We start from the raw sequence: 23,199 nt of genomic DNA on the forward strand, positions 1-23,199 counted from the left end.
CAAATACAACAAGACATTAAAAAGATCATACACAGGAGTGACATGAGTGTCATGGCGGAGTGAGCTTTCCCATAAACTCTTCCCCTGAAAAGATACAACAAAAGGAACAGTCACAGACCAACAAGGGATTCCTAGACAGTGAAAAGCAAGATCAGAAAAATCCACACTGCCGCATATCTGAGAGAGGAACGTGCTGGGCCCCCAGAGGAAGTGGGGAGAGGCCAGACACTGCAGCTCAGCTGACCAGACCAGACCAAGCGGCCGACAAATCACAACGAACAGCCGGGGCAGAGCGCAGGGGGCTCAGATTACACAGCCCTTAACCCCCACACGGTGGCAGTGGTTGAAACAGCAACCAGATATTTCCAGGATGAGGAAAAATAAAGCCAACACAGGAACCACAATGCAAAGGTACGTGAAATCACCAGAAAAGAAGGAAAATGACAAGCACCCAGAAACCAACCCTGAAGACACAGAAATCCATAACCTAAACGACAGAGATTTCAAAATAGCTATCATAAAAAAACTCAACGAAATACGAGATAACACAAACAATTCAATGAGATTAGGAGTTTCTTCACAAAAGAGATTGAAATCATAAAGAAAAACCAATCAGTACTGATGGAGATGAAGAACACAATGGAGGAGATAAAGGAGAATCTGGAATCTTTAAAGAACAGAGCTGACAATATGGAGAAAAGAATTAGCATTATACAGAATAGGAATACAGATATGCTCCAGATGGAAGAGGAGAAAGAATTAAGACTAAAAAGAAATGAAGAAAGTCTCCGAGAAATATCTGACTCTATTAGGAAATGTGACATAAGAATTATAGGTATTCCTGAGGGAGAAGAGAGAGAAAGAGGAACAGAGAGCCTATTGAAGGAAATAATAGCTGAGAACTTCCCAAATCTGGGGAAGGAGCAGGAAATACCAGTGAGCGAAGCCAATAGGTCACCTAAATACGTCAACAGGCAAAGGCCCACTCCACAACATGCAGTGGTAAGGCTGGCCAAAGTCAATGACAAAGAAACAATATTAAGGGCAGCTAGACAAAAACAAAAAATAACGTACAAAGGAACTCCCATCAGGCTCTCAGCGGATTTCTCAACAGAAATTTTACAGGCTAGGAGACACTGGAATGATATATTCAAAATATTGGAAGACAAAAACTTTCAGCCAAGAATACTCTATCCAGCAAAAATTTCCTTCAAATATGATGGAGAAATAGTAACATTCCCAGATAAACAAAAGTTAAGGGAGTTCACATCCACAAGACCCCCACTACAAGAAATACTCAAGAAGGCCCTCAGGCCTGAAAAAAAGAAAAGAAAGGGAATACAAAGCGTGGAGCAAGGAGAAAAATAGGTAGACAAAACCAGAAAAATAGTAGATCTTTACCAGAATAGGTTAGCAACCACTTAAATACCAAAATCAAAGATCAAAGGAAGGAATTCACCAAAAATAAATATAACCTCATCACTGTAAACACACACCCGCAGCAAAAGATAGAATAAGGTATAACAAGAACGACTTAGAAGGGGAAGAGGAAAGTGATTGAATTGACTTAGTATAAGGAAATAGGAGGCCATCAGATAATGGACTACCTCATACACAAGAGTTTTTATGCAAACCTTAAGGTAACCACTAAACAAATAATCAAAACAAAATCACATATGATATACAAAGAGAAAACTAGAAAAGTCATAAGACAGAACAACCAAACTGAATTGGCAGTCCGAAACAAATGGGACAAGAAACAAAGGAAATGCAAAAGAATCAGAAAATAAGTGACAAAACAGCAACATTAAGCCCTCATATATCAATAATTACCCTAAATGTAAATGCATTGAACTCTCCAATCAAAAGATACAGAGTGGCAGGATGGATTAAAAAGTAAGACCCAACAATATGCTGCCTCCAGGAAACACAGCTCAGCTCTAAAGACAAGCACAGGCTCAGAGTGAAAGGATGGAAGACAATACTCCAAGATAATGGCAAACGAAAGAAAGCAGGTGTTGCCATACTCATATCAGACAAAGTAGACTTCAAGATAAAACAGGTTAAGAGAGACAAAGAAGGGAAATATATAATGATAAAAGGGACACTCCACCAAGAAGACTTATCACTTATAAATATATATGCACCCAAGATAGGAGCACCAAAGTACATAAAGAAACTATTAACAAACCTAAAAGGAGACATTAACAACAACACAATAATAGTAGGAGATCTTAATACCCCACTTACATCAATGGATAGATCATCCAGACAAAAAGTCAATAAAGAAATAGTGGACTTAAATGAAAAACTGGATGAGATGGACCTAGTAGACATATACAGAGCACTCCATCCAAAAACATCTGACTACACATTCTTCTCAAGTGCGCATGGAACATTCTCAAGGATAGACCATATGTTGGGAAACAAAGCAAGCCTCAATAAATTTAAGAAGATTGAAATCATAACAAGTATATTTTCAGACCATAATGCTATGAAACTGGAAATCAACCACGAAAAAACAACTGGAAAAGTGACAAAATTGTGGAGATTAAACAACATGCTACTGAACAACCAATCGATCATTGATGAAATTAAAGGAGAAATCAAAAACTATCTGGAAACAAATAAAAATGAAAATATGCCATACCAAATCATAGGGGATGCAGCAAAAGTGGTCCTGAGAGGGAAACTCATAGCGATACAAGCTGACCTCAACAAACAAGAAAAATCCCAAATAAGCAACCTTAAATTACACCTAACAGAACTAGAAAAAGAAGAACAAACAAAACCCAAAGTCAGCAGAAGGAGAGAAATAATAAAAATCAGAGCAGAAATAAATGAAATTGAGACCAAAAAAACAGTAGAAAGGATTAATGAAACAAAGAGTTGGTTCTTTGAGAAGATAAACAAAATTGACAAACCCTTAGCCAGACTTACTAAGAAAAAAAGAGAAAAGACTCAAGTAAATAAAATTAGAAATGAAAGAGGAGAAATTACAACGGATACCATGGAAATACAGAGGATTATAAGAGACTACTATGAGAAATTATATGCCAACAAATTGGACAATCTGGAAGAAATGGATAAATTCTGAGACTCATACAACCTTCCAAAACTAAACCAAGAAGAAATGGAGAATCTGAATAGACCAATCACAAGTAAAGAGATTGAAACAGTAATCAAAAACCTCCCAAAAAATAAAAGTCCAGGACCAGATGGCTTCTCCCGTGAATTTTACCAAACATTCAAAGAAGATTTAATACTCATCCTTCTCAAACTATTCCAAAAAATAGAGGAATATGGAACACTTCCTAAATCATTCTACAAGGCCAACATCACCCTGATACCAAAGCCAGACAAAGACAATAAAAAGAAGGAAAATTACAGGCCAATATCGCTGATGAACATAGATGCAAAAATCCTCAACAAAATATTGGCAAACCGTATACAGCAATACATTAAAAAGATCATACACCATGATCAAGTGGGATTTATACCAGGGACGCAGGGATGGTTCAACATCCGCAAATCAATCAACGTGATACACCACATCAACAAAACAAAGAATAAAAACCACATGGTCATCTCAATAGACACTGAGAAAGCATTTGACAAGATACAGCATCCATTTATGATAAAAACTCTCAACAAAATGTGTATAGAAGGAAAGTACCTCAACATAATAAAGGCTATTTATGACAAACCCACAGCCAACATCATACTCAACGGGGAAAGACTGAAAGCCATTCCTCTGAGAACAGGAACTTGGCAGGACTGCCCACTCTCACCACTCCTATTCAATATAGTACTGGAGGTTTTGGCCAGAGCAATTAGGCAAGAAAAAGGAATAAAAGGAATCCAAACAGGCAACAAAGAAATGAAACTCTCACTATTTGCAGATGACATGATTTTATATATAGAAAACTATTAGAAATAATAAACAACTACAGCAAAGTCGCAGGGTACAAAATCGATCTACAAAAATCTGTTGCATATCTGTATGCTAATAACGAACTAACAGAAAGAGAGCTCAAAAAGATAATATCATTTACAATTGCATCAAAAAGAATAAAATATCTAGGAATAAATCTCAACAAGGAGGTGAAAGACCTATACAATGAAAACTTCAAGACATTATTGAAAGAAATTGATGACGACATAAAGAAATGGAAAGACATCCCATGCACATGGACTGGAAGAATAAACATAGTTAAAATGTCTATATTACCTAAAGCAATCTACAGATTCAATGCAATCCCAATCAGAATCCCAATGACATTCTTCACGGAAATAGAACAAAGAATACTAAAATTCATATGGGGCAACAAAAGACCCTGAATAGCTAAAGCAATCCTAAGAAAAAAGAACAAAGCAGGAGGCATCACAATCCCTGACTTCAAAACATACTACAAAGCAATAGTAATCAAAACAGCATGGTACTGGTAAAAAACAGACACACAGATCAAAGCAACAGAATTGAAAGCCCAGAAATAAAACCACACATATACGGACAGCTAATTTTCGACAAAGGAGCTAAGAACATACAACGGAGAAAGGAAAGTCTCTTCAATAAACGGTGTTGGGAAAACCAGACAGCCACACGCAAAAGAATGAAAGTGGACCATTTGCTATCGCCATTCACAAAAATTAACTCAAAATGGATCAAAGACCTGAAAGTGAGAGATAAAACTATAAAACTCATAGAAGAAAATATAGGCAACACACTATTTGACATTGGTCATAAAGGAATCTTTTCAGATGACATGCCTACCCAGACTAGGGAAACTAAAATAAAAATAAGCAAGTGGGACTTTATCAGATTAAAGAGCTTCTACAAGACAAACGAAACCAGAATCAAGATGAACAGACAACACACCAGCGGGGAGAAAATATTTGCAAAACATATATCTGACAAGGGGTTAATCTCCATAATATATAAAGAACTCACACAACTCAACAACAAAAAAACAAACAACCCAATCAAAAAATGGGCAGAGGAAATGAACAGACACTCCTCTAAAGAAGATATACAGATAACCAACAGGCACATGAAAAGATGTTCAACATCACTAATAATCAGGGAAATGCAAATCAAAACAACACTAAGATATCACCTCATGCCCATCAGAATAGCTATAATCACCAAGACAAAAAACAACAAATGTTGGAGAGGATGTGGAGAAACAGGAACCCTCATACACAGCTGGTGGGAATGCAAATTGGTGCAGCCTCTATGGAAAACGGTATGGAGATTCCCCAAAGAATTAAAAATAGAGATGCCCTATGATCCAGCTATCCCACTACTGGGAATCTATCCAATGAACCTGAAATCAACAATCCAAAGACGCTTATGCACCCCTATGTTCATTGCAGCATTATTCACTATAGCCGAGAAGTGGAAGCAACCTAAATGTCCCTCCACTGATGACTGGATCAAGAAGATGTTGTATATATATATAATGGAATACTACTCAGCCATAAAAAAAGACAAAATCATCCCATTTGCAACAACATGGATGGACTTGGAGGGTATTATGTTAAGCGAAATAAGCCAGAAAGAGAAAGACAAACACTGTATGATCTCACTCACATGTGAAATAAAAACAAACACATGGACAGAGAAAATTGTATTGTGGTTACCAGGAGCAATGAGGGTAGGGGATGGGCACAAGGGGTGAAGGGAGACATATATATGATGATGGAAAAACAAAAATGTACAACCCAAAATTTCACAGTTATAAACTATTAAAACATCAATAAAAAAATAAAGATCATACACATGATCAAGTGGAGTTTATTCCAGGGATGCAGGGATGGTTCAACACCCACAAATCAATCAGCGTGATACACCACATTAGTAAAATGAAGAATAAAAATCACATGATCATCTCAATAGATACAGAGAAAGTGTTCAACAAGATAGAGCATCCATTTATGATAAAAACTCTGAATAAAATGAGTATAAAAGGAAGGTACCTCAACATAATAAAGGCCATATATGACAAATCCACAGCCAACATCATACTCTACAGTCAAAAATTGAAAACTATCTCTTTAAGAACAGGAACCAGACAAGGATGCCCATTTTCACCACTCTTATTTAATATAGTATTGGAAGTCCTAGCCAGAGCAATCAAGCAAGAAAAAGAAATAAAAGAGATCCAAATTGTAAAGGAAGAAGCAAAATTCTCACTATTTGCAGATGAAATAATTTTATATATAGAAAACCCTAAAGAACCCTCCAAAAAATATCAGAAATAATCAGCAAATACAGTCAAGTTGCAGCATACAAAATCAACATACAAAAATCAGTTGCGTTTCTATACACTAACAATGAAATAGCAGAAAGAGAAATTAAGAATACAATCCCATTTACAATCACAACAAAAAGAATAAAATATCTAGGAATAAACTTAACCAAAAAGATGAAAGACTTGTACACCAAAAACTATAAAACATTGCTGAAAAAAATCGAAGAAGACATAAAGAAATAGAAAGATATTCTGTGCTCTTGGATCAGAAGAATTAACATAGTTAAAATATCCATACTTCCTAAAGCAATCTACAGATTCAATACGATCCCTATCAAAGTCCCAAAGATATTTTTCACAAAAATAGAACAAAGAATCCTAAAATTTATATGGAACAACAAAAGACTCTAAATAGCCAAAAGAATCCTGAGAAAAAAGAACAAAGCTGGAGGTATTACACTCCCTGATTTCAAAATAGACTACAAAGCTATAGCAACCAAAACAGCATGGTACTGGTACAAAAACAGACACACACATCAATGGAACGGAATCAAGAGCCGAGAAATAAACCCACACATCTATGGACACCTAATTTTCGACAAGAGACCCAAAAACATGCAATCGAGAAAGGAAAGTCTCTTCAATAAACAGTGTTAGGAAAACTGGACAGCCATATGCAAAAGAATGAAAGTAGGCTATTATCATACACCATACACAAAAATTAACTCAAAATGGATTAAATTGAATGTAAGACCTGAAACCATAAAACTTCTAGAAGAAAACATAGGCAGTACATTCATAAACACTGGTCTTAGCAGCATCTTTTCAAATATCATGTCTCACCAGGCAAGGGAAACAAAAGAAAAAATAAACAAACAGGACTTCATCAAACTAAAAAGCTTCTACACAGCAAAGGAAACCATCAACAAAACAAAAAGACAGCCTACCAACCGAGAGAAGATATTTGCACATCATATATCTGATAAGGGGTTAATACCCAAAATAAAGAACTCATACATCTTAACAACAAAGAAATAAACAACCCAATTAAAAATTGGGCAAAAGATCTGAAAGACATTTTTCCAAAGAAGATATACAGATGGCCAACAGGCATGTGAAAAGATGTTCAACATCACTAATTAATAGAGAAATGCAAATCAAAACTACAATAATGGGGCTGGTCCGGTGGCATAGCGGGTAAGTGCACGCCCTCCGCTGCTGTGGCCCGGGGTTTGCAGGTTCAGATCCCGGGCGCACACCGACGCACCACTTGTCAAGCCATGTTGTTGTGGCGTCCCATATAAAGTACAGAAAGATGAGCACGGATGTTAGCTCAGGGCCAGTCTTCCTCAGCAAAAAGAGGAGGATTCTTGACAGATGTTAGCTCAGGACTAATCTCCCTCACAAAAAAAAAAAAAAAAAAAAAAACTACAATGAGATATCACCTCATGCCCTTCAGAATGGCTATAATTAACAAGAGAAGAAATAACAAGTGTTGGAGAGAATGTGGAGAAAAGGGAACTCTCATACACCACTGGTAGGAACGTAAACTGGTGCAGCCACTGTGAAAAACAGTATGGAGAGTCCTCAAAAAATTAAGAATAGAACTACCATACGATCCAGCTCTTCCACTTCTGGGTATTTATCCAAAGAACACAAAAACACAAATATGTAAAGATATGTGCACCCCTACGTTCATTGCAGCATTCTTCACAACAGCCAAGACTCGGAAACAACCTCAGTGCCCATCAATTGATGAATGGATAAAGAAGATGTGGTATATATACATAATGGAATACTACTCAGCTATTAAAGATGAAATCTTGCCATTTGTGACAACATGAATGGACCTTGAGGGTATTATGCTAAGCAATATAAGTCAGATTGAGAAAGTCAAATACCATATGATTTCACTCGCAAGTAGAAGATAAAAACAACAACAACAACAAACAAATAGATACAGAGATTAGATTGGTGGTTACCAGAGGGGAAGGGGGGAGGGAGGAGAGCAAAAAGGGTAATAGGGCACATATGCACAGTGATGGATGGTAATTAGTCTTTGAGTGGTGAACACGATGTAGTCTACACAGAAATCGAAATATAATGATGTACACCTGAAATTTACATAATGTTATAAACCAATGTTACTTCAATTTAAAGAAAGTATTATTTAATAATTAAATTTTTAAATAATATTAAAGCAACTAATATTAATGACAAATCTTTCCTCTGAGAACAAGTTACAATAAATGGTTAATTTTTCTTGTCTGTAACATAAAAACACATATATTCAAGGTAACTTAAAATTTGTTATCCTAGGACCTTGAAGGTATTATGCTAAGCAAAATAAGTTAGAGAAAGACAAACACCATATGATTTCATTCACATGTGGAAGATAAATAAACACAGAGACTGAGAGAACAGATTGGTGGTTATCAGAGGGGAAGAGGGTGGGGGAAGGGCAAAATTGGTAAAGGGGCACATATGTATGGTAACAGATGGAAACTAGACTTTTGGTGGTGAACAAGATGCAGTCTATACAGAAGCTGAAATATAATGATGTAGACCTGAAATTTATACAATGTTATAAACCAATATGACCTCAATAAAATTTTTAAAAACCTTGTTATCCTAAAATGCTACTGTTATGAACTGAATTGTGTCCCCCCTAAAATTCATATTATGAAGTCCAAACCATCAATATGACTATATGTGAAGACAGGACCTTTACAGAGGTAATTAAGTTTAAACGAGGTCAGAGGGGTGGGGACCTAACCCAACAGGACTGGCGTCCTTATAAGAAGAAGAAGAAACACCAGGAATGTGGGTACACAGGAAAAAGCCCATATGAGGACACAGCAAGAAGATGGTTATCTGTAAACCAAGCCAAGGAGAGAGGCCTCACAGAAACCAAGCCTGCCGGCACCTTGATCTTGGACTTTCAGACTCCAGAACTGTGAGAAAATAAATTTCTGTTGTTTAAACCACCCAGTCTATGATATTTTGTTATGATAGCCCTAACAGACTAATATAACCTCAAATGGATAAATTGGAAAATCTGAGAAAAATTCTATTTTTAAAAAATTGACCATGAGTTATACCAGGCAAGAGAAAAAAATAATACTTAAAAAGTGCTATCTTGGGCCGGCCCCGTGGCTTAGCGGTTAAGTGCACGCGCTCCACTACTGGTGGCCCGGGTTTGGATTCCGGGGGCGCACCAACGCACTGCTTCTCCGGCCATGCTGAGGCCGCGTCCCACATACAGCAACTAGAAGGATGTGCAGCTATGACATACAACTATCTACTGGGGCTTTGGGGGGAAAAATAAATAAATAAATAAAATCTTTAAATGTTCTCATCATAACAACAACAACAACAAAAAAAAGTGCTATCTTAAGCCTTATTCATGAAAGCTCTATAACCATGCTTAATAATGACAAAATTAAAGTCCAGATTTATCATCAGAATATCTTTTGAAATCTAGTGTCACCCTTTAAGATATACCCTCTCAAATGTACAAAACAAGAGCAAAAGAGCAAATGATTCTAATAAGCTTAATATTCTCGCAAATTTAAAATATATTTTACAATTATGAGATTTCAATTTCATGAAGAAAACAACCATGCATAATAAGGTATACTTAGATTTAAACTGAAAAAGACCCTAACCTCAAAGTATCACTTCAACATATGCCAGAAATAAACTAATTTAAAACCTGCAATTAAATAACACAAGAAAATCCAGAAAAGGACACATAAAAAATAAAAATTCAGTTTTATTAAAATATTTTACACACACCAAATAACACTATATATTTAAAAGAATTTAGTTTTAATTTACCCCCTGCAAAGGGAGATCCCAGCGTTCTGAGCTTCTGAGTTTGGACAGTGATGACTGAACATGAACATCTTCTGGTTTTGCATTTAACATCTTCGTTATCTGAAATCAGAATGAGAAAATAATCAGTTTAATTGAAATATAAATAAGAGCTGAATCAGCTAACAGAACCATTATACTATTCTGCATTAATATTTTGCTATTAGTTTTAAAGAGTTTTAAATTCAGTGCTTAATTTATAGACAGTTAAACATAATTTTATTAAAAACTTCTCATTCAGTATAAAAGTAGATAGATGAAGTATCACAATATCTTCCTAACTATTCCCCTACCTGCAGTCTCTTTCCCTTCCAATCTTTCAAATGCTATCCCTAGAGTTCTCTAATACACAAATCTAATTATGGCTACAATACTTAAAATACAACAATGGCATCCATATATAGATAAAACACTTAACAATCTGGGGTCTTTCACATCACCCACACGTCACAAACTCTATACACCAACGACACTGAGTGTGCTCAACCTTCTTCAAACATGTCTTTGTACGTACTGCTTCCTCAATAGAGAATGCCCTTCCCTCTACATCTCCCTTGTGGAAAACTTCAGATTCTGCTTAAAATTATTCTCTTATCCACACAACTGTCACTCCCACACCAAGGCATTCCCTTCTCTAGGTATTAGTAGTTGGTACATTTATATTACATTATTTATATTACACATATCATACTGTAATATAATTGTCTACATGCCTGTCTTCTTCTCCAGGCTGTGGAAGTACTTAGAGACAGTGCCCTGACTTAGTTACCTTTATATCTCCAAGGTGTATGGCTCATGATCTGCTAAATACACAAATGAATGAATGTACAGACTGTAGCCATAAGTTTGAAATCATTGGTTTAGAATTTAAATATCTTAACTTGCACATTAAGAAAATGTTATAAATGATGGTTAAGCATCAAAGTGAGCTTACAAAATATAACATACAATAAGCACTATATCAACAACAACCAGTAACAATCCATAAATGACTTTAATGAGAGTAAAGCATATGTCAGGAGGGCAGAATAAATTTGAAGACAGGGTATCTCAACTCTTTTATTCACTAGCACCTCTGAGTTAATCCTCCTGGACACCAGTAACTTCTTAATTATTTATACCTAATCTGTATAAAAAGGCACCTCTTTATAATTCTTCATCTGCAAAAAATGTTATCTCTAAATCAATCATTTCCTTCATATTCTTAATTAGGGAACAATAGTTGCTTTCTTAGGGGGTAAGGCAAGAGCTTCAGGCTGTCCACACCCACAGATCCTTTGTGAGTAGGTTATTTAGCCTACATTGGACACTGTGGCATATACTATTTTCCAAAAAGGGCCACACCAATATTCCACATCCCACATGCTCTTATAACGTGACACTGACAGTCCTCCAACATCAGGTGCGGTCTATGTTCCTTCCCCTTGAATCTGGGCAGGCCTGTGACCTCCAAGGCTCAATCACAGAAGGCAACAGAGCTATACTGCTTCAGCCTGGCTCTCACACGCTTGTGTATTCTCCCTTCCTTCCTCCGTCTTTCTCTCTCTCTGTCTCTCCGTACATACATCTTGGGAGCCCTGAGCCAAGAGGTAAAAAAATCTTCAATACCCTGAAGCTGCTATGTTGGAAAGGTCACATGCGAAGGCTAAAAAGAAATAGATACACACCAAGATATTTAAGTCTTCTCAGCACAGGTATCAAGACAAGTGAGTGAGCCTTTAAGATGATTCCAGGCTCCAGCCTCCAAGCCAACTTAGGTAACTCCAAGTGGAACAAAGAAAAGCTATCTCCAATTGAACTCTGCCCATACTGCAGATTCATGAGCAAAATAAGTTTAAACCACTAAATTTGGGGGTAATTTGTTACACGGCCCTAGTAATAACCTAAAAAGATACCAAGTTCAAACTAATAGGAAAGCAAATGAAATTTAGAAAAAGTAAGAGTTGGGCTTAGGTGTTGAGTATTTCGTAAAATGAGTATCTTATAAAAGACTGTTGAAGATTTTATAGTCTTTTTTCACACTAATAAGTTTTTATCATTTTACCTATGAGTGGCTTAGACTCAACGTCAGTGAATTATTTACCCTAATAAATATTCATGTATGCTTTCATTAGGATGAACACAAAATATAATCTATCCTACTTCCAAAAAGAGCAGCTCTCTACTTCCCCAAAGTATAGACACATGAAATCTGGATATTTAGTAAAACTCTAAACCAGTATCAAAAGCCTTGAAAATCAAAGTATATACAAATATTTATGAACAGGGATATAGACTATGTACTACTTATAATATAGAAAAACTAGAAACAATGATAATAAAAGAACAATTAAAATTATAGTAAAGCCAAACAATGAGATACTATGCAGTTGTTATTAAATAACGTTCCAAAATAATAATTAATGATATAAGAAGTTATTTCCAATACAGTAAGTAGAAAGGAAAAGATATATACAGATATATATATCTGTATATATATATAGATAGATATACGTATCTGTTTTATAAGGCAAAAAAATCCATGTACAGGAAAAAATGGAAGGATATACACACAAATGTTTAACAATGATTCTTTGAATGGTGAGATAAGAGGTGACTGTTTTCATTTATTTTGTTTTCCTACAGTTTCCAAATGTTTTATTTTTTTAATAGGAATACCATGCAATTACTAAAGACAAGGAAAAAATAAACATTTTTAAAGTTGCAGAAAACCCTCTGCTGCAGCTTGCTGGTCAATAAATAAAATCTAAATCTCTCACTCTAATACTGTATATGAGTGGCAAGCAGATTTCAGGTAGAACTAACTACTGTAGATTTCTTCTAAACTCACTTTATTCTTAATGATTAACTTAGCAAAAATAATGTAAGCCTTTTTGCAACAACTAGGTGCTAAAATAGTGGGTGAAAGTTTGAGAAGAAATAGTATATTTGCATAGATTAAAAATATCTCTCCCAAGATATCTATTTATTACAAAGGGGAAGAGTAACGCTAAAATGGAGTAAGCAGGCAGACACCATCTTAACCGGGTGATCAAGACTAACATCACCAGCAATAAGATACATCATCATCACCATATACTCCAACAGGATCCACTGAGAAGGGCACATCACTTCTGTAGTATTCTTCCCAAAAAGCCATAACCTTAAGCTAACCATAAGAAACCTGAGACTGAGGGATATTCAACAAAATACTGACCAGTACTCTTTACAAGTGTCATGGTCACGGAAGAAAAAAGACTGAAGAACTGTCACAGACAGAAAGAAATCAAGGAGACATGATAACTAAATAAAATGTGGGATCCTGGATTAGATCCTGGAACAGAAAAATGACATGAATGGAAAAACTGAAGAAATTCGAATAATGTCTGTAGTTCAAAGTATTGTACCTATGTTAATTTCTTAATTTTGATCACCATACTACAGCTATGTAAGATATTAACACTAGGGGAAGCTGAGTGAAGGGTAGATGGGAACTCTGTAATAGTTATATTTCTGTAACAGAAATAACTTTTCTGTAAATGTAAAGTTATTTGAAAATAAAAAGTTAAAAAATACTATAGTACATCTAAAAATAAGAAGAGAAATGTATTTACTCAATAATATGAATTTCTAATGGTGGAATTTCAGATTAAGCTGCATGAAGCAATAGCCTAAAGCAGAGCATTTCACTTCACTGGAGGTATTAAACAGAAAAGTAGTAGTAGTCAACACAGAGGTATTTAAAACTGGGTATGGTAGCAGAATAACGTTTTCTTTCTCTCCCTCATTTACCCCACTTAAGCTAAATTCAGAATTTTAAATGAAGAAACCACACTCCGAAAATCTGAAGTAAGCCAAGGTAGAAAAAAGAGCACCTAAAGCCACGCTCTCTGTGTGGTCTTGATTCAAAAGGTACTTTTGATTCCCTCCCACAGCCCTCCTTTATGATTTCTTCCTCTTTTTTCCACAAAATGTACCAAATTAAAGTTCTCTGTGCCAAATGAAAGTCCTCTGTGCATAACTTGGAATGCTTCAGAGAAAAGTGTCTAATAAATTACTATTAGGTAAATTAGGGTACTACTGTATTTAAATCACAAAATTCTAGAGGAAAAAAAGATTTCCTTTCTAAAAACAATTCTTTTTTTTTTTTTTTGAGGAGAAGATTAGCCCTGAGCTAACATCTATTGCCAATCCTCCTCTTTTTGCTGAGGAAGACTGGCCCTGGGCTAACATCTATGCCATCTTCCCCTACTTTATATGTGGGACGTCTGCCACAGCATGGTTTGATAAGCGGTGCATAGGTCCGTGCCTGGGATCCGAACCCTGGGCCGCCGAAGCGGAGCGCACAAACTTAACCACTACGCCACAGGGCCGGCCCCTAAAAACATTCATTTTCTGAAACACTTCCTACTACGTAGAAATTTCATTTTGCTTGCTTTGCTACTCTTGGCTTACATAGAAAACATAAATGAAAAAAAAGAAATTTAAAAGGACATATTCCAAACAGCAATTTTCCCCGCATGATTTGAGTACAACCCTTTTCATCTACAGCGTTACAATGAATGAACGTGAGGCGCTCTAATATGTATCAAAGAAACGCCAAGTTATGTTTTACATAAAATCTAAAATGAGGTCTGGAAAGTATACTATACATCTTACAATGATTTAAACAAGACTGGTCCCAGAAAGGGTTTCCTAGTTACCCTCAGTTAATTAGCATATACCAATTCCCCAAAAACACTGATTAGTTAAAGTTTTACAGTATTTTCTTTAAAATTTTATTTAAAAGACAAAAAGCAAAATACTTTCAATATTAATAACTCTAAATATAATAAATAGGTTAAAAACAAAACTAATACATACCTTATGTAACTCAGAAGATGAGGACTTTTTCCTTTTTCCTTCTGTGACAATTTCTACAAAGACAGTAAAAAATATCATTTAATACCTAAATGAGATAAACAATGTAATAAATCCTTTCACAGCCATCTTTTGTTTTAAATTATCTTCTTGTTAGATTTAGAATTTACATTGACACATTTTACAGAACCTAAAGGACTAAACATAAAGCTCAAAAAATAATCAGAACAGTACCAGATTCTCACAAAATGTCTCCATTAAATAATATATGTATGACAACAACAGAAAAAAGAGGGAAACTTGCCTCTAAGAACTAAATAAGAAATTCTCTGGCACAAGTCCTAGCATCCAGTGGCTGTTCAATAAACGTTGGCTGAACCATATGACCAGACAAATTGTTACGATTTGAGGGGCAGGGGCATAAAGCTTAACTCTCCTCACGAACGTTTTTAATTTTTATTTTTTAAGTCTTCAGTGCATGGTTGCATACCCTAGTTGTTTGTCCTTACCAACATTTTTGAGACTTCCTGTGGATTTTCCTTTTATGATCCTTCCATTCTTTCAGCAAACATTTACTGAACGTCTATCAGGTGCCTGGCAGTGTGCTAGGCAGGGGGCACAGTGCGGTGAGCAAATTAAACACAGTCCAAGCCTTCCCAGAACTTATGATTTACTAGAATATATCAGATTTCACAATAAAAATGAGTGATAGAGATCCACACATATATGGTGACTTATTTATGACAAACACGCCACTGCAATTCAGTGGGAAAGGGATGATCTTTTCAATAAGTAATGCTGAAGCAATTTGATAACCAAATGAGAAAATAAACAAATAAACCTTGATCTCTACCTCATGCTATAAACAAAAGTTAATTTTAAATGGATCATAGATTTAAATGTCAAAAATGAAAACAAAGTTTCTAAAATAAAAAGGAGGGGAATATCTTCATGACCTCGGAGTAGGCAAAGATTTCTCAAATAAGGCACAGGTAGTAGCAACCATAAAGCAAAAGATTAATAAACTTGACTTCATTAAAATTGAGAACTTCTGGGGGTCGGCCCAGTGGCGCAAGCAGTTAAGCGTGCGCACTCCGCTGTGGTAGCCAGGGGTTCGCTGGTTCGGATCCCGGGCGCGCACCGACACACCGCTTGTCAAGCCATGCTATGGCAGGCGTCCCATATAAAGTGGAGGAAGATGGGCATGGATGTTAGCCCAGGGCCAGTTTTCCTCAGCAAAAAGAGGAGGATTGGCAGATTGTTAGCTCAGGGCCAATCTTCCTCATAAATAAATAAATAAATAAATAAATAAATAAATAAAATAAAATTGAGAACTTCTGTTCATCAAACCTCATCAATGAAAGAGTGAGAAGACAAGCCATAGACTAGAAGAAGATTATTTAGAATCCATATATCTATATACAGCATGGTGACTATAGTTAATAATACTGTATAATACATATATCTGTCAAACAACTCATAACCAGAACACATAAAGAACTCCTACAAAGCAAAGGCAAGACAACCCAATCTTCAACATGGGCAAAAGCCTTGAACAGGCACTTCATAAAAAAGAACATCCAAATGGCCAATAAACATGAAAATATGCTCAATTTCATCATTATTAGGGAATTAAAATGACAATCAAATACCGTTACACAGCCGTCGGGATGGGTAAAATTAAAAAGACTGACAATACCAAGTTTGGCGAGAGACTGGAACTCTCATATACTGCTGGTGGGAGTGTAAATGAATATATCTACTTTGCCAGTATCTATTAAAGTCAGACACCTGCCTACTCAATGTCCAACAACTACATTTCTAGATATTTAACCAAGAGAAATGAGTGCATGTGGCCACCAAAAGACATGTATAAGAACGTTCAAGTTATCTTTCTTCTTAATAGCCAAAAACTGGAAATATCCAAAATGTCCATCAGCAGGAGCATGGATAAACGTATTCATACAGAGGAAAACTGCATAGTAATAGAAAATAGATAATGAGTAAGCTTTAGATAGGCAGAAATGGGTAGAAAGACAGTTCAGTGCCAAATGCTGCAAAGAGGTGAGTTATCAATACAGATACATACAATGAAGCAGCCCGCATTAGCCAGCCTCCTAAATTATTTAAGACTCATCCATCTGGGAGGCAGGTTTGAGACAGCACCATTACAACAAAGTTCCAGTCTGCATCTTTGGAGCTACTCAATCCTATCCATAACCCATTCTCTGTTAATCATGTCCCTCTAATCTACTTTCCAATTCTCAGCCTTCCATCACCAGACCCGGGAATCACATTCACCACCCTCGATGCCAATCCATACAGCTTATTACCTTGCTATTCTCTCATCTCCTTATGTAATTCAACTCTACCCATTCATCAACATTCTTCTTCATCTCTTCCCTAGCCCACTAAATTCCTTTCCAGAGTCAATACAATTTCCCTAAATTCTGAATCTTTTCCTTGAACATTTCCTCCACCCTAGTTTAACTGAATCCTAGCTTTTTATTAACTATATTTTTTAAGACTCTCTCAAAAAGACTCTTCTCCCACTTACAAAACCAGGAGTAGGAATTAACAATCTCTTCCCCCCACCACCACTTCCAATTAATAGTCTATCTTTATTGCAATAATTTCTCCTTTAAAATTCCCATAAACTGGATATATTACCTCACCCATATTTGTGGATGTATTAATCCAAGACCCTCTCTAACATTCCTATAATACTTAATTCACAGTTTTCCCATCATTAAAACCTACCATCATTCTGAAGCTCTAAAACTTCCATACATCAACTCACTTAACACAATGGACTCACCTGAATTTACTCCAACAAACTTCCACACATCCCCATTTCAGCAACATCCATTCACAAATGGATTTAAGGAACAGTGTTACATCTCTCTCAAGCTCTCAAGTGTGAACCTCTCATTCTACAACATGCTATCCTTTGACCCTTCCATTCTCTCACTCAGATTGAACTCATTTTTTTGCCCCCACATTTTGTCATACCCTTTAACCTTAAGTAAAACTAAATTTTTTTTTTTCTTTCCAAATTCTTGCTCCTGGTCTGCTTAGAACTGCTGAAGAAAGTGACATAACTGTAGTAACTTGAAAGTGACATAACTGTAGTAACTTCTACTACTACTACTACAAACTCACATTTGTTTTAACAAAGACTTTTAAAATTACTTAATAGTTCTTTTATTCATCCCTATTTGATCTCCTACTCTATTCTGAGCTTCCAATACCACTTGAAAGTCTCTCTTTCTCAAAAGATGATCTTGCCTCCTATTTCACTTAAAAGCCATGATTTGCAATATCCTTAACTTGTCAAAATTTATCTGTATCTTTATCCATCTTCCCTCCTTTCTGCATGTCTCAAAGAACTGTCCTCTGATTCCATCCTCCTCTGTTTTTTCTGGGACCTCAACTCATCAATTATCTCCTACCTGATATCGTTCTCTCTCCACTGACCTCTTTCTCACTCCCTACCAACCCGATGTAAGTCTTTGATAGTCTTAAAAAAAAAAAATTCTTCTCTTCTACCTAATTTCCTACTCAAGCTTGTTCCAGAAATCTCCCTTCTTTCACACCTCATTTTCCCTGTTTCCTCCCCACCACTCATTCATTTAGCCTCTTGAAATCTGGCTTTTGTGACCTGGTACTTGCCAAATCCAGCACCCACATACTACTGTAACTCTCTGATTTTCATTGCTCTTCATCCTCCTCCCTTGCTTCATAAACCTTCCCCATTCCTAATCTGCCTATATAACTGCTTACCAATGTCTCTTCCTCCCTACTTTGAAATTAAATGTATGTAATTCAAGACTTTTCTCACTCGATACTCTTTCTGTGGGTAATTCCATTCTTCCAATGGCTTCAGTTACCACCTCTGCAAATAATGTAGTTTTATCATGATTAATTGTAGATTCTGATTTTGAACTTCAAATATGGTTTATTAAATTTACAATGCAAAATATGCATCACCTGGGCCTACTGAAAAAAGAAAGCTGTATCAGCTTGGGACCCTAGACTCTCAAGTGGCAACTCAGGGAGGAGGAAAGAGTTTCAAAACCAAGCAAGTTTGAGAAACACTGCATGCTCAGTCACTGTCTTGGAAAGGCACAATGTACAGTAACATAGCAAAGGCTCAAAAATCCTGCAATAAAATTTTCTTATAATTAGTTGTCACACTTATTTGTCCGCAGAACCTTCTTTTTTCCAGGTAAGGAAAACATCCTGTGACAGTAATAGAGGCTAAAATTATGCATTCTGTAATCAGAAAGACCCAGATTTTGAATCTTGGCTCTGCCTCTTACTTGCTATTGCTAACAGTTGCTGACCTTTCCTAAATCCCAGTTTCCTCATCTGTAAATCAGAAATAATGATAACCACCTCATTAGGTTTTTGAAAGAACTAAAGTTTGTAAAATTCTTAGCACACTGCTTAGTACCTAAGTACTCAAAATAACATATGGATCCTTAACCGCAAATGAGAGTGACCACAGATCTCCAAGGATGTTGCCCGAAACAACCAGTTGAAAATCTGAAATTTACTTGAATTTTCCTGTTTTAATTCAAAAATTCATTTGAAAATTATGATCTATGACTCCAATATATGTTATACTATGGTTGTTGTTGTTAAATGTTTCTAATGGTCATTCTCTCTTGAATGACCTATGCATTTAAATATCAGTTCATTCAATTGTTAGTGGATCTGTCTCTGGTATCAATAATTTTATCTGTGTCCCCAACTAATTTACTGCTTTTGATATGTTGTGAACTTGAAAATACGATTTTCATGCTTATTGGGGTTATAAATAATTTAGAAATACAGATTCAATACACAATATACAAGAAAGGCTTGAGAAGCTTCTCATGAATGAACTTTAGCATACAGACTTTGTGATTTCTCCTGTCACTGCTCAGAGGCATTTTGTGCTTGATTCCTGATTCATGGCCACATTCCAGAAAAGTAGGATAATCAGCTTTTGTGGTTCTTCTGCTTACGGAATTTTTTCTTTTAATTTTAAAATATTTATTAATTCATTTAAAAACAACAAACACATTGCATGTTAACGTAACAAAAATATTTTTGTGAAAAATAACTATATTTAAAAAAATACAGAGAAGAATGGCATTATTTTACCTATTTGTAAATCTCTTTAATGTCTGGCTTAATAAAAGACAAATGATTTCCCCTATCTGATTCTGCATTCAGTTTGTTGTGATACATGTCATGTAGCCTCTGGAAAACTCTACTGTAACATGTGGAAGAACAAGAGGAAAAGGCAAAATTATGAAAATAATTTTGACTCCCAGACACAAAAAGGTCTCAGGGAACCCAGATGTCCCCAGACCACACCTTAAGAACCAGTGTATAAAGCAGATAGATCCATGCAGGAAGCCTTCCAACTTCCACAGTTATCAGTTACATGAGCTCATAAATACTTGTTTTGTGGTTAGCTTAAACCAGCTGGAATTGGGTTTCTGCTACTTGCAAATAAAAGAGTTCTGAGCAATACACTATGTAACCCTTCATAGTTCCTTCTTGTTTAGGAGAAAGTTTAGGGAACCGTAATGCAGTCTCACAGAGGAAAACTTCGAAACTTCGTGTTGTTTTCTCTTTCTACTGCTAGCCACCTTCCTTCCACCTCTAACTTAAAATTCTTCCTGGTTTATTAATCAAATTCCTTCTTTGGGTACTTAGGAAATTCTGATAACCATAAATGTCACTTCCAGTCATTTGAATTCCAGTTAGCAAGTGCATGCACATAAATGTCACAAAGAATCCAGAATCCCTTCAAACGGCAACTGATCGTTTGTTTTACTTCTGAGAATTTATGTAGGAAAATTAAATATACACTATTTAAAAAATCATTCTTGGCGCCAGCGCGGTGGCGCAAGCAGTTAAGTGCGGGCGCTCCGCTGTGGCGGCCCGGGGTTCGCTGGTTCAGATCCTGGGCACGCACCGATGCACTGCTTGGCAAGCCATGCTGTGGCGGCATCCCATATAAAGTGGAGGAAGATGGGCACGGATGGTAGCCCAGGGCCAGCCTTCCTCAGCAAAAAAAAAAAAAAAAAAAAGAGGAGGATTGGCAGATGTTAGCACAGGGCTGATCTTCCTCACACACAAAAAAATAAATAAATAATAGACAATCATTCTTAAAAATTAATGTTCATTTCTTAAAACCAGATGAATACTGAGAACAGTTGGGTAATACTAGATTTGAGAGTGGTTTTTATTATACATTAACAATTACTTTTCAGAAAGGACAGCTCCAAATGGGAAGTTATCAGAAAAAAAAAAATCCTCTCCAGAGGGATAACAGAAATATCAATGTCTTTTAAGAAGTAAGTTTTTTTTTTTGTTTTTTTTTTTTGTGAGGAGATCAGCCCTGTGCTAACATCCGCCAATCCTCCTCTTTTTTTGCTGAGAAAGACGGCCCTGGGCTAACATCCGTGCCCATCTTCCTCCACTTTATATGGGACACCGCCACAGCATGGCTTGCCAAGCAGTGCGTCGGTGCGCGCCCGGGATCCGAACCAGCGAACCCCGGGCCGCCGCAGCGGAGCGCGCACTTAACCGCTTGCGCCACCGGGCCGGCCCCTAAGAAGTAAGTTTTATTCTCAAAATTTACTTCCCACAACTACATGCATCAAAATAACTGTAATAAATAAAGAAATCTAAGTGTAACCAGGAAAAAGGGATGGGATTTGCTGAAGAACAAGGCTATCTTTGTCCTTCCCCCCTCAAAAAAAATGTATTAAACCAAGATGAAATGCGTTTACTGAAGAAAAACTGTGCATCTTCAACTGAAGCACGATCACCCCTAAAGTTCTGTGTTAGGAAGCACACAAATGACACCAGATAAACACTGTGCATTTTCCTAATGTGTCAATTTTACTTGGAGGTTTTAGGGGAGAAAATAGGTATATTAAAACAACACTGATCTACTGGAGGCATATCACACATACGTGTGGATAATATGTGTGTAAATATACACAGAACATACATATACTTTCAACGGCAAAGAATATCTCTAGAACAGCCACGCACACACAAATGATAACACTGGTTGCTTAGGAAAAGGGATTTCAGGTTTTCAACTGCTTCAGGCAATGTCCCAGAGATCCGCGTTCACGCTCGTTTACGGATAAGGCCGAAAAGAGTTTGAGATGCACTGCCCCAGGGCGCTCCTAAACAAATCTGGAATTAAGACTGTCTCTGCAAAAATAAAGGGGACAATAAGAAACGAGAAAATAAAACGAAATAACTGATTCATCGCGTGTCCGTGTGAGCAGCAGACTGTGAGCTTACTGGCGAGTCCCGTCCTGTCCTTCTCCGCTGCGTCCACAGGACTGGACGCAAGAACTGGGGTACCCTTCGCGGGCGAGCGCTTTAACAAAAACTTGTTGACTGGGAGGAGCTCTACCTCGTGTCTTATGTTTCCAAGACGTAGTACCCGAAACTGAAGATAGTCATTTAAAGCGTAAAGCAATGTCAAAACAAAAATACGCTGAGAATAAAAACACAACGGAAGCACGGCTTCAAATCCTTTGTTCGACTTGCCACTCACTTTTGGAAGAGGCAGGAGGGGGCTGGAAAAGAAAAGGGGCCACTCGGAGAAGGACCCGTGCGGCAGCATCCATCTGAGGAGCCAAGTGTCAATTAGCAAGCCCCGCCTTTCCTCCTCGGCAGCCGCTTCCAGCCGCCCGGGGAGAACCGAAGGACCCCAGAGCGCGGGTGGGCGCCGGGAGCTGGACAAGGACGGGAGCCTCGGGGGACACGAGGAAGGCGTGGCAGGGCAGCGCCAGCCAGGGGCACCCCGGGCCGAGGAGCCTCCGGCAGGGCGATCGCGCGAGGGAGGGATGGGCGGCTGCCGGGCTGCGATGACAGCTCGGAGCGGCTCCGGGGGCGGGGGCGACCCGAGCCTTCCATTGTGCGCGCCCTCCGCCCTCCCCGCCGAGCCCGACCCGAGACCCGCCGAGCCCTCGCCGCCCGGCCCGCCCCCGCCGCCGGCCTCCCGTCCGCCCGAGGCAGGCGACAGTACGCTCAGCCCTCCCCCGGCCCTTCCTCACCGGATGAAGATCGCCGGCGCCCGGCCTTCCCCTTGTCCATCTTCTCCTCCTCCTGCTGGAGTCGCGGTTGCCGTCGCTGTCACCTCAAGACCCCTCAGGCTGGGGGCGGGAGGGGGAGGGGAGAGAAAAGAGCCAGGAAAGTGCGA

The 23,199-nt window shown here is 37.5% G+C and overlaps 1 protein-coding gene across 5 annotated transcripts in view; it reads right to left on the reverse strand.

Annotated features, from left to right (window-relative positions):
* Positions 1-23,199, reverse strand: part of SENP7 (SUMO specific peptidase 7) — a 136,591-nt gene extending 113,392 nt beyond the window's left edge. For all 5 annotated transcript variants that reach the window (XM_058555706.1, XM_058555705.1, XM_058555704.1 and 2 more), the window contains exons 1-3: positions 23,054-23,199; positions 14,973-15,025; positions 10,095-10,193 (exon numbers count right to left, since the gene is read on the reverse strand). In XM_058555706.1, coding sequence (XP_058411689.1) covers positions 10,095-10,193; positions 14,973-15,025; positions 23,054-23,093 — 192 coding nt within the window. In that variant the 5' untranslated portion in view covers positions 23,094-23,199. The remainder of the gene's footprint in view (positions 1-10,094; positions 10,194-14,972; positions 15,026-23,053) is intronic.

The sequence above is a fragment of the Diceros bicornis genome, chromosome 15 (genome assembly GCF_020826845.1).
Source record: "Diceros bicornis minor isolate mBicDic1 chromosome 15, mDicBic1.mat.cur, whole genome shotgun sequence".
Taxonomy (NCBI): domain Eukaryota; kingdom Metazoa; phylum Chordata; class Mammalia; order Perissodactyla; family Rhinocerotidae; genus Diceros; species Diceros bicornis.